The sequence below is a fragment of the Chroicocephalus ridibundus genome, chromosome 6 (genome assembly GCF_963924245.1).
Source record: "Chroicocephalus ridibundus chromosome 6, bChrRid1.1, whole genome shotgun sequence".
NCBI classification, from domain to species: Eukaryota; Metazoa; Chordata; class Aves; order Charadriiformes; family Laridae; genus Chroicocephalus; species Chroicocephalus ridibundus.
Window position 1 is genome coordinate 6,786,474 of NC_086289.1, and position 17,365 is coordinate 6,803,838.

At 42.3% G+C, this 17,365-nt stretch overlaps 1 protein-coding gene across 1 annotated transcript in view; it reads right to left on the minus strand.

Moving 5' to 3' along the window:
* Positions 1 to 17,365, minus strand: part of GRK5 (G protein-coupled receptor kinase 5) — a 170,293-nt gene that overhangs the window by 38,798 nt on the left and 114,130 nt on the right. Inside the window, exon 4 of the mRNA XM_063338271.1 lies at positions 15,170 to 15,247. Coding sequence (XP_063194341.1) covers positions 15,170 to 15,247 — 78 coding nt within the window. The remainder of the gene's footprint in view (positions 1 to 15,169; positions 15,248 to 17,365) is intronic.

Genomic DNA, 17,365 nt, shown 5'->3' on the forward strand with positions numbered 1-17,365 from the left:
CTTCCAAATTAAGCCTCTGGGCCTGCAAGATACTTTTCGTATTTTTGCAGAGAGGCTGAATGCAGCTTCTCCCCCTTCCTCTCCTGTTCCCTAAGATGCAACCATGGTGGCTAGATTTGATGCTGGATGCAATATCACCCATAAACACCTGGTTCTTGGTGGGAGCCAAGAGCATCACAAGCCGAACGCAATCTGGTCTCTCCTGTACCACCACAGTTGTCCCTGGCAGCCTGAGTGCCAGGAGACCCGCCTTACACAGCTCTGTGTGTGCCGCATCTGGTACCGTCCATGTCCCGGCACTCAGCACCTCGCTGAAGTACTGAAAAGAAGCGAAATCTGATTCAGATCAGATGAAAGCTTCCAGGCTGTGTAACTCGCCATTATCTGTTATTTTGGATGTCATGTTGCATCACTATACTTTAAAATGTAAACTTTCCTTTTTTGACAGCTCTGTAAGTTTTGCTACAGGCCACTTCAGTCAGCCCTTCAAGACACGGTATTTGTTGACCTTCACAGAACAGGGCAGCAAACAAATATGCCTTCTCATAAAATCATTTCTATATGTTTGCCCTGGTACTTAGAACATTTCTCTGATGGTGTTTCTCCTGTGACTGTGTGGAGGACACCTGACCTTTTGTCGATCTATCAGATAACCAGATTCTTGATAAAATAAGCTGAAACGCCAGCAGTACCAAGAGAGGCATTCCAAAGACCTTCTCTGATAATTTTACTTTTTCATTAAAACATATTATTTGTTCTAATTTTCTTTAAGACAGAAATTCCAAATGTTTAAAATGTACGACTTCGGTCAAGACGTAGTTCACTACAAGTGTTGCTTTTGAGCCTGTGGAAGTGAAAGCAGGCAGGCAACTAGCAGAGATTTGCAACTTCAGTGAGCAAAAGCATCTTCCTGACAAGCCAGCAGCTGGGGTTAGCCCTTCTGAAACTGGGGTGGGGGGAGTAGCAGGTGTCTCTGGTACTCGACTCTGATTCTTTCCGAGAGCTCTAGGCAGCCCAGAGCAGATGCACACACAACACTAACCTGCATGTGTGGAGTTGGTTTATTGTGTGCGACGCTGCTGCTTCTGTGGGAAAAGTGCTTAAGTGACAAAGAGGGATGTGCTGAGACTCCAGCTAGAGACACGTATCCAGTTGGAGTCACCACCGTTTGAGAAAGCTACAGAGAGCGGACGAGAACACCAAGTGTCTGGAGGGTTGAGAAACATGCTTGGGAAAAAAATGCCAAAGGGAAGCATTGAGGAACTAGATTTGTTTAGTCTGGAAAAGTAAGAGTGAAACATGATAAAGGTCATTTAATAAAGAAATGTTTTTAATAAAGAGGGCAGGGATCAATTATTCTGCATGTTCTGCTCTACACTGGGGGAATGACGTGAAAGAATCCACTTAATTGGCTATGAAGGATTTTTTTCTAATTTTCCTCACAGGGAAGCACAAGAACAGGCATATGAATATTGTGGAATCTGTTCTCAGAGGTCTGAAAGACCTCCAAGGGCAGACATCTGTTGATGATCTAAGTGTATTTGATCTCTGTTCAGTGCAAGAGGCTCTTGAGCCCTCTCCCAATCCTTTGTACCAATGATTTTGCAAAACACCGGACTCTGTAAAATGCAGGCACGTGGCATGGCCTTGAGAACAGATGAGGAAAGGAGTTTGTATGCTGAGTGCTCACCAAAGGAAACCTGGAGCTCTGAGCAAAGGAATAAGTATCTTCTTTGCAAATGAACAGTCCTGCTTCAAAGGCACTTGTCTCGATCATCATCATCTCCTACAAAAAAGAAATAGCTTGCAGAACCCTGAACTTCAGATCAGAAAAGGGAATAGCATTGACTTCAGCCAGACTGACTTTGCTGCTACGGATCAGTGCAGGTCCGTAGTCCGTAGTTAAATGTTTACGCTTACACAGTGCCCTCCACCTAAGAACCTCGAAATACTAAAGCTTCATTGCATGATTAAGTCTTCATGAGCTAGGTGGCAACCTCACAATATTTTACAGAACAGTGAACAGGGAGGTTAAGGGTTGTGTTTTGCAGAAGAGTTGATCATCGTCTGTGGCTGAAATCAAAGAAATCAAATAAAAGCTAGAGATGCTCAGATTCCTCAAATCGGTCCATTTGTAGCTTGCAATTAGTGAATAAGGAAGAGAAACCTAGAAATACAGGCTTTCATTTTATACCAACTCTTGCCAGTCGATGTGAGTCATCATGGTTCTTACAGCACGACTGGTCATCACTACAAAAATTATATGAACCAGAAAGATACCACACTCCTTAGACTGAACAGAATTCATGCAAACTTTTGATATAAACACAACTGCTTTCCTGGCAAGTTACAGACTTGCAGCCATGATATTGAAACATGATGAGCTATCTTAAAAGTAACTTGCACAAAACAAATAACATGTGCAGCATATGTTATGTCTCAGGTTATGAAAACATTCCACAGCAAACTAGCTTAAAACAATTAAAAATGTTCAGTCAATGGACAAAAGTTCAAGCCATAACTTTCCTTGAGCTGTCTCTGGTTCCAAGCACTTCTGTCTTCATGACACGTGTATTTTCAGATGTTGACAGCAATTTTCCACATATAATCTCTTTGCAAATCTCCACACAGATTCGCTACTAGTAGAGACCTCAAAATGATTGAAGAAACAGGCTAAAATGAACTTTGGTGTGAGATGGTGCATGATGAGATGAGAAGAAATACTGGCTTCATCCAGTTGTTATGCTGCTGCATTTGATTTGCTCTCACACGGCCGTGACCCAAGACCAGCAACGGAGAGCAATGGTTTGTGTCAGGGATGGGAAGTCTGCCACATGCAATGCCATTCCTGCTGCTGCTGTTGCGCAGTCACATCCTTCTCCAGATGTTTGAGGAAGGCTCAGCTATCCGGGGGGTAGTCACCAGGACAGGTAGCAATGGTATGACTATCAGTGGTGACTGTCCTCAGTCCTTTTGAGGCAAACACTCATAAGGAGTCACAATGAGGACTGTAATCAGAGCAGATACTAGAAAAAGGGAGAACAGGTAGATATATGCAAGTCATGTTGGTAGATGCAAAATCAGGGAAAGATAAATTTATGTGCTCAAGTAATGAATGTTTTCAAAGGGGAAAAGTAATGGAAGGCAAAACAGAGACCATGAAATTGTGCCTCCAAGGCTGATCTGCTACTTGTGGCTAGAGATTCACCACAAGAACTGCCTGCGGCATCTCCACTGGGGTCTGCACTGCTGCCCCCACAGCAGGAACACACCAGCGCAGGGTACAGTTGGGGATCTCCTTGCCCCACCTCAGGGAAACATCTGGAGCCACTTTGGGTTACTCTGATGCCCCCTCATCTCCCTGTTTTGGGCAGGGGAAGGCGAATGCCAACTGGGATTCTGTCTGAGCTACAGCCTGGGAAGTGCTGACCGTGCAGCTGGTGACCAACAGAGGGGAGGTGTGAAGAGGATGGTGGTGAAAATCACAGAATCATTTAAGTTGGAAAAGACCTTTAAGATCACCGAGTCCAACCGAGAAACGCAGAGGAAAGCAATGGAGGAGGAGATAGAGTGTCTTGGTGGTACTTTGATTTTGGGAAGTCCAGGTTAGGCATGTGTTTCAACCTGGTGAGGGAAGGGCTCCCAGCACTGTCACAGCACACGCAGTCTCCTGACGCTTTTTGGTGTTATGCACAAAAATGTTGGAACATTCTTTTTTCTTGCCCTGTGTCTGATCTTGTCTGTTCGGTTTTAGCTGTATATGTAGTAAACAGCCAATTCTACATCAGGAGCAGCTGCAACTTTTTAAGTAATCAACTTCTGCATTTTCTTTTTATTTTTTTTTCCTACCACAAAGTCATCTGGGTCTGTATGAGGCAAACCAGTAAAACACAAGGCTTCATAATTCCAGGATATTTGCTTTGAGATGACAGATGCAGGAATTGGCAGTGAGGTGGACGGGGAGCGTGGAGAGCAGCTGTGTTATTAGTAGCAATTTATCTATTACGACAGCATGTAGACATTATACCTGAGAATGGGGGCCCGTAATGCCAGGCGCTACATACACATGTCATGAGAGCTAAAGCTTCCAAAGCAAACCAATCACACTAGCCCTGGGAGTAGGAACAGGGGCCAAAGACATGAAATACCTCACCCGGGACTGTGGATTGGGTCAATGACAGAGAGAAAAATTGAACCCAACCCTGCTCTCTGATCAAATGGCATTTTCAGTACTGAGGGCAGGATCGCTTGCTGGTAGCTAAATGAAGCAAATCAGCAGTGCCTATCAACTGTGGGGTTTGTTTTGTAGCTGCAAGCTGATGTGGAGTCATGATGAATCTGTTTTCCCTCATATTCTACTAAACTATCAAAACACGTGTTGACACACAGAAAAATACAATGACTGAAGACAATAGAGACCTCAGCAAACAGCTGAACATGTTCTTCTGCCTGGAGGGGTTGTACTAATCCATCACAAAAGGCAATGTTAACCACCTCGGTTCGTGAACACATTTACTGTTGTATATCTGATGTGGCTTCAGGCTGACTTGCTTGCTCCAGGCTTGCTGGGTGCCTCCGGGGCCTCGGCAAGGCCACTGGTAGGAAAACGACAAGTTTCTTCTCTGGGTTTCCGGCATCCTTCCTCTTTGGTGCTGGGGTACAAGTTGCAGTCTTGAATTACGCCCGTCCTTGGACAAACTCAGCAACCACTGAGGTTTCCTTTCTGACAAGTGCGTAGTATATAAAGCATTTTTCTTGCCTCTCCTGTTAATCAGCATCAGGATCTGCTATCTAGCTATACCTTGTTTTTCCTGTTCTCAGCAGAACTTTTTGTAGCTGCTATCCCTGAAAGCAAAAATGCTCCGTTCTAGAAACCACATTTCTGTTCCTGATGGTGGCAAACAAGCAACTGCCATGCAAATGCTGTGAGTCAAAACGTTTCCTACATAAAGATCTGCAACCCAAAATGTGGTTCCCTTGGAATGTTGAATTATTTGATTCAGAGAAATTTGGGGGTGTAACCACAACGTGAGTTTCAGAGCAACAAAGGAAGAGAAAAAGATTGCCTAGATCAAGAAGGAGAAATTTCTTTCTGGCTCCTATAGGTGACCAGAGGAAATCTTAAACACTTAAAGCCCCATAGAAAGTAATTTCAAAATAACAAAATGTCCCGTGAGACAAAATTTAGTTGTTTCAACAGCTTCTTTTGCAAGCCCAATGAATCAGCTGCAGACTTTATACTCTTCGATTAAATAAAAACACTCACCATAATCCCAACCAGCTATGGGGTTTCTGGTGCAGCTTAGTTTAAGAACCTAAACTGGTCACCATGGAAGATATGCTTTTGACTTCAATTAGTGAGAAACTGGGCCTCACAAGAAGTGCTTGGCAAGATATTTTTCAGTATCTTTAAACTCTAGTCCTTCCCAACCCATATTTTTTTAATAATTCTTTGGAAACCTGCTTATAGAGGCTTCTTTACCAAATAAACAAATTTTTCCCCCTTTCTGTAGACACATAGGTTTATTGGTGTAGGGGTGCTCATAAACTAGCCAGATGAATTTTTTTTATATAAACCTGCTGTAATGAGGGGGAAGGGGAAAGTATGTTTTACCTGTTTTTGCCTTTTTTCCACTTTAAAAGCATTTTGCACACAGATTAAAGGAGGAAAACATAGATGAAATAACCCGTCCCAATAGCCGTCATCAGGATGAGGGGGGTAGCTTATGAAACAGAATAGAAAAAAATAGTCTAATTAATACTAATCAGGATTTTCTAGCTACCTTAAAGTTAGGGTATTCACACAACCCTTGGAAGCGTCAGTTCAAAAGGTAACCTCTTTTGCTGGCAACCCAAGTGAGCCATTGTTACAGCGCATTAGTACAAGCAGCCAGATGTTTGATAAAGCTTTTTGGGAAAAGAACAGTATTCTCACAATTAGTGGCAACACAAATGACAGGACAATTTTGAAAGCTTCTGTTCTCAGAAAGTTTTTTTCTCTCGTCACGTGTGCTTGATAGGTTTGGATAGCATCCAGTGTCCAGCCTCTTATCAGAACCTTTCTACCTTTTAACGTCCTCCCGCACTGATGAATAGCCTAAACATTAGCAAGCAACCTTATGTTGCAATAGTCATAGCTTGGCTTCCTCTGGTAAACCAAATGTCATTTGTTCCATTAAAAAAAATCCCTAAATCTATAAACACTCATTTACAACCTCAACATTATTGAATGGCTTTCTTGCAGGAAAACAAACAGATCCCTGCTTGAATTCACTCCTCTTAGACATAAGCCTGCAAACACGAGTAACCCTTCCCTTGCAGGCGTTCCTCACGCTGAAGTCCACACGTTATTTGCTTTGCATGAAGGTAGCTCATGCATGAAGGCCTGATCCAGGCTGCACTCGAGTCAGTGGCTGTCCTGGTAGCGGGGATTTTGCAGAATTTGCCTTCATCTTTTTCCATTAGCAGGTCAAAATCCTGAGAAAACACTGAATGAAGAAATGAAAACCCAAAAGAGAGTTCGGGAAGGCCTTGAAAAGGATTAGGAAGTGAATCAAATAAACATCAGGCAGGAACCAGTGTCCCACTCACAGAACGACTGGAAACGCCCACAAAAGCAAACAAAATCACTACCTAGCACTGCTGGAAACGGGGCATTCCCTAATCACCTGTGTCACACGATCCATTAAGGATCATACGGTAATCGCCATCAGCGAAGAATGGAGAGGGAAGACATTTATTGTAGGAGATGACACACTGTTTGCAGTTGCACATTCCGCTCTTCCTCAGCTTTGCTTGTTGGACAAACAGCATCTGTGCCAGGATAATCAACTTGCTATACACTTGATTTTTGACTCAGGTCAGAGTCTGGCTTGATTAAAAAATAATAAATTAACATACAAGCTGAGGCTTGGCATGCAGGTTAAGTGAGTTTTGTAAGTGTAACTGCATTACTGGGAAAAAAATTAAACATGAATAGTTTGAAGTGCCACATTTCCACACCTTAAACATGCTGGTTATTTTTAAATCCATTTGTAATCAACAGATTTTTTTTTTTAAATAATTCTTTTTTTATTTTTTTACACTTATCTAATGATATTTTAATGAACTGAAGTATTTTTGTTTTCCGTGAAATTTAAAACAGTCCTTATGGTAATGCCGTGATTCCTGGTTCCAAGTTAAAATAACACACTAACATTATTAGCTTAGTGATTCTTCTAGTTGCAACACCCCAGCCAAAGATGTCAGCCTCAGGCATCTCATTTGAATTTGCCTGGCCCATTCTTGTGAGACTACTCAGCTGCTGAAGTCTCTAGATGTTTTTCCAGAATCCTAATTTCCCATTACAAGGGAATCAGACGAGAAATAAGGGGCGTTTAACTTCCATTTTCATCATGTGCCTCTTTATTCTCTTCTTTGTTGGGATCAAGCATACAGTTACCTGTTACTGCTTTTGAGTTTAGCATAATGAATCCTGAGCTCAGAGAGACATTTGTTGACCCATTATGGTTTTAGCTGCAGAAAACCAAAGCTGAACCAAGCAGGAAAGTTGCTGCAAGTCGCAGTGGGTGGACAGAAGGGCTGTGGAGGTCAGGTGTTCAAAGGGTCCCACACTACTGAGAAACCGTGCACAGAAACCTGTGTGGACATGCCATGCAGTGTAATTTAATGTACGCTGCGTTATACCTAGCGTGGAATTCCCCTCATTGCACTTTAATCATCTAAAAAACAAGACACCCAAAGTCTCCCTGGGCTTCCTGTAGTCAGTGGGCGGAAAGCGGCACCTCATCTCTCCCGTTCCAATGCCTCCCTGTGTTTGGACAACCAAGGCTGCAATCCATGTGCTGGGAGTGTAAGAAGCTGGACTCACCAGAGGTCTATTTTAATGTCAGTCTGTGCAAATGAACAAAAGCCATCTTGTGCAGATTTCTGGATGTCTTGTCAGTGTTTCAGGCAGCTGGAAAAGGCTGAATCCTTTTTCCCATGTGGCAAAATTACCAGGCAGAAGAGGCTGTTTCTGAGAAAGCTGAATGAACCTTAAAGGTTTAGAATTAACTTCCCTGACCATTGGATAATCCGTATGAACTGAGTGTCAGTGATGAGGAGTATGCAGATGGGATAGGGAAAAGACGACCCCCTGAAAACGAGAGGAGGAAACTATAAAGAGGATATTCATTAGCCAAGGGCAGACAAGTACATCCTTCCCCTTCTCAGATAATCCTGAGCAGACTGCTCTTTATTTCCACAGTGTCCTCAGCCCTTTTGATGCCCTGGCTGGTCTCCGAGAGCAGTCACAGCAGCCTGGGGGGCCTGCCCTGCCTCAGCAGACAGATGTGAGCCAGGTTTACATGTGTGGTTGACATCAATTAGCCGAAGCAAGTTTCCATTTTGCAAAGGGTCGAGTCAGAGTAATTCCAGCAAACAGAGGGAAGCTAGAAGGCTTTTGCCTGCTGACCAAGTCATCCCAATGATTTTCCTGACCACAAATGACAAACAGTTAAGAAGCACGTGAACTTGGGAGTGTAATCTCTCCAAAAAACAAGGAAGGACAAGCAGAGCTCCAACTAACAGCACTGCTTAGTATAAAACCAGAGTAGCTAATGACTCCAGCCCAAACCTTCAACCAGTCTGAGCAAACACATTGCAAATCCTGAAATCTGAAGGATGGGACACAGGGCTGCCCAAGGACCTATCCTGGGACAGCATCACCGGGACAGAGCAGACACCATGTTGTTTCCATAGGCTCTCATGCAGTTTGGCACCATTGCAAGAGACAAAAATCCTCAGTAAGTGTTTAGTTAACTAACATTTGTATTATAAACAGTGGGTAAAGGATGAGGAAATAGGACTTGAGCAAACCGTGAGAAAATGCCTTTTAGTCTGAGACCACAGCAAAGGGACTCCTAATCAAGGCAACACTGTGATTTTTTAGATTCCTCTGCCACACTATATTACAGCCTGGCCCCAGTGACAGAAGAATGCTTATTAAAATAAATTCTGATTAGAAAGCATTAATTTGAGTAACAAGGTTGCCATTCTTCTGCCCAGATATTTTCCCAGAATTGAACTTTGGAAAGCTGAGTTTATGCAGAAAGTACGCTGAGAAGGTACTTTCCTGGACTAAGACATAGTGATCAGCAGAGATATTGATCGTGCTGTCTCTGGAACAACAACAAGAATTATGTATTGATTCCTCTGGGGACTGAATTATGTATCGATTATGCTAGCTGCAAAGCAGAGGCCTAAGTAATGCTATCATCTCTGGCTAAAATGGTGCCTGTAGAGTAGTGAAGTCAATAGAAAGGGGAGATGAGAAATCCATTCAGTCAAAGGGTAAAGTCTCAGGGCAATTAATTAAATGGCAAAACTCTCCTTGGCTCAAGTAAGGCCAGGATTTCTTCTTCAGTATTTAGCATCCTGAAAAGTCTCCTAATAGGAACCCAAAGGACACAGTGAATAACGCTTTGAGAAAGTAAATAATTCCAGCCCATCCTGAATCCATGTAACACACTGTGTTCAGACAGGCACTTCATTCATTGCTTACTTCAATTGGGTCATTAATGAAATGCATAGGGTTTAGAAAAATTTGAAAACTAGCTGTGGAGATAACTCTTGGACCTAGCCTTAAGGGACCATCCACCGTAGCCAGTGAAAAGCGATATTGTGTTGGCCTTTTATCAGCAAGATAATAAGCTTACAGGGGGACAGAGATGACTCGCTGGATATAAGTGATATAAGCTGAATTTGTACGAGAGAGGTAACAATGTAGAAAACAGTCCCTGAAGGCTCACCTTTCAAAACACAAAGCCTCTGTCTCATATTAAACTCTGCAGATTGCTTTACAGAAGCTTAATGTTTCCTTCTTTCAGAGCTTCCCTTACTGTGACATTCAGCTTTTGTTTTGGCCATTCCAAAAACTAATTATAACATGCTCCCTAGAAGGCATTTAGTAAAACTGAACAGTTAGAGGAAGAAGTCTCAGTACTTGAATCCAATTCTTGGTACGGTATGACCTGCCCTTCCAGGATTCAGCCAGAATCATTAAAAAGTGATACATGAAACTTTCCTTATGGGAGATGGAAGGCTTTAGTGATCAGCAAGGATGACTCACTCAGAAGCGCAAGTGCTGAAGTTTGCATTTATTTTGGTGGTGAAAAAAGGAAGATGGAAGGAAATCTCAAGGAGAGAGCAACCGAAGGCAAAGATCCTCAGCATCAAGATTAAAACAATGGTGTTCAAAAAGAAAACTACTTTTTGCCAACGCATAGAGCTGAGAGAGGGTGTTTGTGAGCCGGAGCCTGGACTCAGCTGCTGGCTTTGTCCAGCAGAAGGGCTCATATATCATTTTAATTTCACCTCACCCATATTACATAGATGTTCTCTTCTCCAGAAAAAACTGATTTGAGAGAAGAGAGCATTTTAGCCGGCAGACAAGTGGAAGGCCAGGCACTGCTGACCAGCTTCCCTTTCACAGGACTTTTCCCTCCCTTCCTTATCCTATAATTGTTCATAAAAACAAAGACATATTTTCATTTAGCAAAATACCCATTGCTAGCCTTAGACTGGAGTAAGGAGGTTATTGCTGTGTCCAGCCAAACTCTTGCAGAAAAGAAAGAAATTGCAAGCATAGCCTTTATTCTGTGCATTTCCTGGAGGAAAGGAGACCGAACAGGAATTCAGATAAGAAAACTAATGCTGTTGCTGTTCTTCATATTCTGTGAAGTACATTAATGGGGATAACAATACACATTAGACATCCTATTCAGTAACATTTTTAGTACCCAGCTGAGTCCAAATATAAACTATAATGGCATATGGAGACCTTCTTAAGAGCCATTTCAAATCAATTTCATTTTATATAGTGTCTCTCAAAGTATCTCAAGGTGATTTACTGAGAAAAAGAAAATAATGGGCTAGTGATTTAGTAGAGTAAGGCACGGCAGCTGTCAGGCAGGAAGGCAAAAATGCTGCATGGAGATGCAAAACTCTAATTTAAAAGCAGTACAAAGGTAAACCTATCTCTTTGCTCTTCCAGTAAAAGAAGCAGCCAGGTAATGAAGCCAGGCTGGGTGCAGTTTAACTCAACCGTTCCACAAAGCACTGAGGGCTTTTCCATTTACAGACAGAACTGGAACCGAAAACTGAAACATTCCCACTCAACTGTTGAGATTAGGAAAAGCCAGGAAAGAAATATTTGTGACCAATTCCTTTTAGCAGTTTTACCATCATATTTCACAACCTCAGAAATTTTAGACTTCCTGTGGGTTGGACTTTTGCCCTAAGGACTTATTAAGTCAAGAAGGCAGCTTTAAGTGCCTTTTTCATGGAAACTGTTAAAGCCTCTCTTGAAGAAGCAAGGCTCTAGTCAAAGAAACCTTGATCTCACCAGTGTGGCAACCATTGTGCTGCTCCTGTTAAGCCACAGCAGCCTGCAGATGGAGTTCCCTTTGGATTACTGAAGTGGTAGGTGCCTTGTTTGGTGTCTTCCTCTTAACAGTCAAGGTGGCACATGCCTTGTTGGGTCTCTTCCTCTTAATGGACAAGGCCCCCTCACCAGTGCTCATCCCTACATAGCCAGCTCACAGTCGGACCTCCTCAGAGAAGTAGGTTAACAATTCTTCACAGCATGTTTCAAGGATGGGCGGTGTCTACAGCTACAGGACACCACTTCTGTGGGTTTTCACTCCCCTGCTCACCACTCAAGTGAAGCTGCTAAGGAACCCATGAAAACACTTGTATTTTGGCATCCTAAGCATGAAGATCACATGTACTCCTTACATTTCCGTTCCATCAAATAGTTCAGAATTGCCTGTTGGATATGAATGTTTCAATGAACTTTAGGCAAGAGAGTGGGAATACTGATGTCTTCCCAGATGATAAACTGAGTACATAGAATCATAGAACTGCTCAGGCTGGGAGGGACCTTTAAGATCATCTGGTCCAACCTTTCATGGGAAAGGGAGCCCAAATGAGATTATCTAGCACCCTGTCCAATAGCATCTTGAAAACCTCCAGTGATGAGGACTCTACCACATCCCTGGGGAGGTTGTTCCTACGTGCCACTTCTTTGAGAGGCCTAAACTACCTGTTTTCCCTTCCAGGTGCCAGGACATATTCAGAATTTGTCATCGCTGTTGCCTGTAGGGCAGGGAGATGGTGGAAGCCTGACCCACTCATGCTGCCCCTGGTGTGAACCATGACAAAAGGCTGACAGACCTCTTCTCAACTTCCCCAGCGAGCACATAGGGGCTGTTCAGGATGTTAAAGCTGTGAAGAGCTTGAATCATGATTTCTTGAAAAAGCGCCTCCCCCCTCAATCATCTTGGCAAGTGCTGAGCTTGTTTAGCGGCCTCGGGGCTGATGCTGAATGTTCTCACACAGACGTCTCCACGCGGGAATTCACGGCTCCCACAGGTTTGAGTCTTGCCAACTGCACAGCGCGGTGTAGCACCATCTTGCAGACAGTGGCTGCGTGTGTCACATGAGGCTGTAAGTACTGGTGTGATGTCTATTCATCTGGGGAAGTGTTTTCTTTTCCTTTCTGCTGTGCAAGTCGTATATGTTTTATTAAATAAAGTGCATGTTCCCCATGCAAATGAATGCACTTTAGAATGATGATATACTGACACATTGTGTGTTAAATATGTATGACATTTAAAAATCCAAGCAAGAACTAAAAATCATGTATAAATATTAAAGAGTATGAAGTCTACTTTTTGTTTTCATTTTGCTTCTGATCCTGCACTCTGGGAAGAATACTCCTCACGTTATAAGACTGAACTATCTGTCCAAGAACTAAACCTATAATTTTATTCTATCAGTCAAGCTGTATGTCACGCTATTTTTATATCAAGACAATCAGGTTCTTTGAAGCACAGACACACACCTACTTAAAAGAAGTGTTCCTCTGAAAGCAGACAACTTTGGAATCAGCGGCAATTTGTATCTTTCAAGGGACTGATAACTAAATGGGGAAATGCAGCTCCTAAAAAGGATTTTTTCCTTTCCCTTAGGACATTTGGGTCCAGATTCATCCCTCTTGACTGCAGGCATCTAACCTGGCATTGAATCGTTGACTTCTGATGGCTTAAAACCTGCCCTCTGGAGATTCTTATTTCTCTTTCTTGACAAGAAAGAACAGTAGGCCGTCTGAACTCCTAACCTGAGTACCTTCGTTAGGTACTAAAATCTAAAAAGAAATTAAATTAAACCAGGCCTTGCTCTAGTTTTTTAACTATCTGTTGCGTGGGAGACCTGTTAGAGAACCTGGTATTCAACCCATTGCTATGGCACAGTCACACAGTCAACCTCGCCTCTAGGAAGTACGTTCTGCTACACAGGGCTTAAACACCCCTCTTGGAAGAAGCAGAAGTTTCCCATTAAGAAAAAAAAAGTGCAGCGAGACCAATGCAGACATTAAAGCGCCACCACCAGGGGGGCAGTTTTAGATTACAAGTGAAGGAGCACAACTTTGTGTTTCCTTCTGCTGAAAGATGGTACGGTAACTTGCAAATACCATAAAAGTTTCAGAACAGACTGTAAATATCCCGTGCCCGTTTTACGTAGTGAGAAACCAGGTACGCAGGTCTCATTTGAAGTGCAGGGCATGGCAGAGAATGGAAACACCAGCTCTGGAGGCCCAGTAATTTCCCTTCGTGTAGCACCACCATTTTTTCTTGATGAAGAAGCAGCTGCTCTTCACTGCACATTCACTTACCTCAGTAAACTATTCCATGTGCTTCTTCTGCACTATGGGGCTGCTGGCAAATGCACAAGGATGGCAGGAGTGCCACGGGACAGCAGGGAAGGGATGTGGCATCTGGAAACCTGTACCAAGACCATCTGAAACAAAGCAGTACTATCCTTCTCTCACTTTACTAGCCCTGCTACCAGCAAAATGCCTTTCTCCATTTCCAGATGAGAACTAGGGTAGTGGTATATGCTATTTTCCCTTATTATTTGTCCCTCATTCCTCTATCAATAGAAAATTTAAGACAAATGGTAATTACGGTGGATTTAAGCAGTGGAACTTCATGCCCTTAATGAGTGGGCAGCAGGAACTCATGCTGGCAGTGCTCAATGGCTGCACATGAAACTAGCCAGGCTCAGTAAATGAAACCAGATCCCAAAGTGCAGTCTGAGATAACCGAAAGTATGCATTGAAATTTATTGTAGGAAAATGACTGACTGGAAAAAAAGTGGTCTGCTCTGCCCCTGCACCTCTGAAACATATTGTACCATTTAAGCACTTTAGAAAGACATCTGCCAAAAATGCAATTAATTCTCCTGAAGGTCAAATGTATTTCTCTTGTAAAGCAGTTGCAGCAGCAATTGTAGATCTTGATTACTCTTATGAAAGCAAGTTAGGAAAAATCTTAGGATTGTTCTTGTGTTTGAAGTTGGATGTTTATTGCTTACTGGCAGTGACTTTTGTTGCAAAAGTTAAACACGGTCAGCAAATGATCGAACCCCCCCCCCCCAAAAAAGGGTTTGTCCCAATGCAGTCTGTCCAAAATTCCGGCAGCAGATTTGTAGTTCTGTTTGGAGTGCCACCCTGTGGACACAGCTGCTACCACGAGCTCCTCTCCAATGCCAAGGCAGCCCCAAGACCCAACGCTGAGGAACCGACAGTGGTAGAAACAAGAAGCGGTGATAGCATCTCTCAGCTCCAAAACACACTGTCCCAGGTAAGTCTTGCATATCCCTGGCTACACTGGGGCAAATGGTAGTGAGGGAATTTATATACCAAAATACAGTATCTGTTACCAAAGACCATTTTTGCTGGTACCATCTACACAACCATGTATGAAATGCCACCACCTCTTTTGAGCTGGATAGGAAATAATTGTGGCATCTGTTGATAACAGCTGAGGTCTCTTGCATTACACCACAGATGTAGAACCTTGCACACCAAGAGACCAGAGAAACCTCCTGCTCATCCACAGATGAATTAAGCTCCTGGTAAACTCAAGTTCATCCTTAGAAGTCAATTGCTGGATTGGATTATCATTTTTTTTCCTCTCTGTTTGTGTAAGACTTGAAGGTTTATTCACTGGAGATTGCCACCATAAGTTTTAGGACTCTGTTTTACAAAGCCTATAACAATCTTGTTTAGCAAAGGTGTGCCTTGCAGCATTCCTTCAGTAATGGCACTTTGGCTGCCCCTTACCTCTGGGGTGAGGTATTTCATCATGATTTCCTTTCCTTTCTCTCCCAGCTTTTCATCTGGAGCAATTTCATATTCTTCCTGGAACAGATACATATAAAAAAAAAAAAGTCAATATTTGCACTCATATTTCACCATTATAACTTCATTTTAGATGTGGCCTTAACGGAACGCTCTGTCTGAAAAATATGAAGGGTAAATACCATTTTCTGATGGAAGTAAAACCCATACACACAATCCTATTAAAAACCTTCCACTATACTTTGACCAAACCCTAGTGGTGCATTTTCTGAGACCACGGCTCTTAATTAACATCAATAAAATGTAAGTCATTTATATTTTATAGCCTTGCTTTCAGAAAGCATTCAGTGACTAGAGACAGCAACTTTGTTTGGTTTTGCTCAAAGGGAAGATGGACACAGACGGTAAAATTATTTCTTTGAGTAGTAGAGAAAGCAAATGTTTGTTGATTCTTGCCACAGTGGTATTTCAAGCACCAGGTGAACACCTTCAGTAGATTTGTCTTTTTGGTTGATTGTGTCCCTCTCATTTATTTACGTCTTCCCCTTGGTCTAACATGTTAATCCATGAAATTTTGGATCCATGGCAGGCATTTGAAGGAAACATGCGATGCGTGGGACCCCAATGGCTAAATGACAACGACAAGTTCTTAGAGACATTCCCACTTGGCACTACCTGGGATACAGAGCTTTAGCCTTAGAATCGAAATATTTTCCAGAAAAAAAAAAATAAAAAAAGAAGGCAGCCTAACAGTTTTCATGACTGCTCGTATTTGAAAAAGGATCCCAGAAAGTCCTGCCAAACCAATTAAGTAACCTGGTCCAATACAAGCTGTCTGAGATGATAAATGAGGAGGAAGTTAAAAGAAAAAGAAAAAGGTAAATCAGACTGAACTGGCAAACACTTGGAAGAACAAATTTCAGAACTACTGCCCGCTGGAAGATGTATGTACTGCTCCAAGCTTGATGCAATAAATCCGAAGGCAGGCTGTAATGGATACCCTAGCTAAGCAGACCTAGGAATGACATGAAACCACAATGTAGTAATAATGCTATTACCCATCTCTCTGGCCAGGGCTGATTTCGCTATTGCAGCTTAAGTCTGAAACTACATATTTATACACATACGTAGCAGGTTGCCTGAACAATCTAGAACTATGATCTGATTTGGTTTGGGAAATGACAATGACGGCAAATAGCAGAGAAACCTCTATTGCCAACGAAAAATACACTGAAACCTAAAATCCGCAAGTGCAGTACTTCTCTTTTAGTGACCATTTTTGCGATGAACTGATTACGTTTTCATAAAACTTAATATAAGGGTTTAAAAAAATCTTTCATCCAATTTCCTGTCCTTTTAGATGGTATCTGAATATGGGTCATTTCAGCTCTTACAGCACAGATGCTCTCAAATGTTTACAGCATCTTAACAGCATTTTTCTCCATGATTCCTTGCTAGGGGATAAAGCAACGGCAAGAGTAACAGAAGGAACAAGTTTTTAAAAGGTCAAAATTGCATCTTATTTGGACCTTACAGTTTATGGTTACGTTCACAGACAGACTAGGTGTTTTTCATGTAAAAGAGAACAGAAACAGCGTATTTTAATCAAAGAAAATAATTGTATTTAAACGTAACAGTCTGTGCAGAAAGAAGACTGCAAAGAAAGGAGAAGTCCTTGTCATTGCCTTGGCATGGAAGCATATAGGAGATCTTCTGAGTCCTCTATTCAATGCTATTTACAATTTATCCAATAATGACCATTTCTTTCTCCTTTATTTCCTTTTAGACACTGGATCCTGGTAATATGTTGGCTCCCTAGTAAATAAAAGCTGCCATTTGAATTGCACCAGGGAGATGTCAAAAAACGTGATGTCTTTTTTGCCACAGATAACCTATGAGATCTACATCCCATCCGAATTGTACAACAGGAAGCAAATCGGGTCAGATCAAAAGAAGACGGACGTTTAGCAGGAATTAGATCAGTGTTTTGAAATGCAATTCCTGATGGGATCCAACATACGCAGGGCTAAATGCACACACACATACACACACAGAGTCTCTAGTTCTGTCTCAAGACAGTTGGGAAGGAATAAAAGGAAATTATACTTGCACTTGACATTCTCAGAAAATGCGACACTGTGGTGGTGAAGGTAGGAAGTGACAGACAAGTGAGGATGT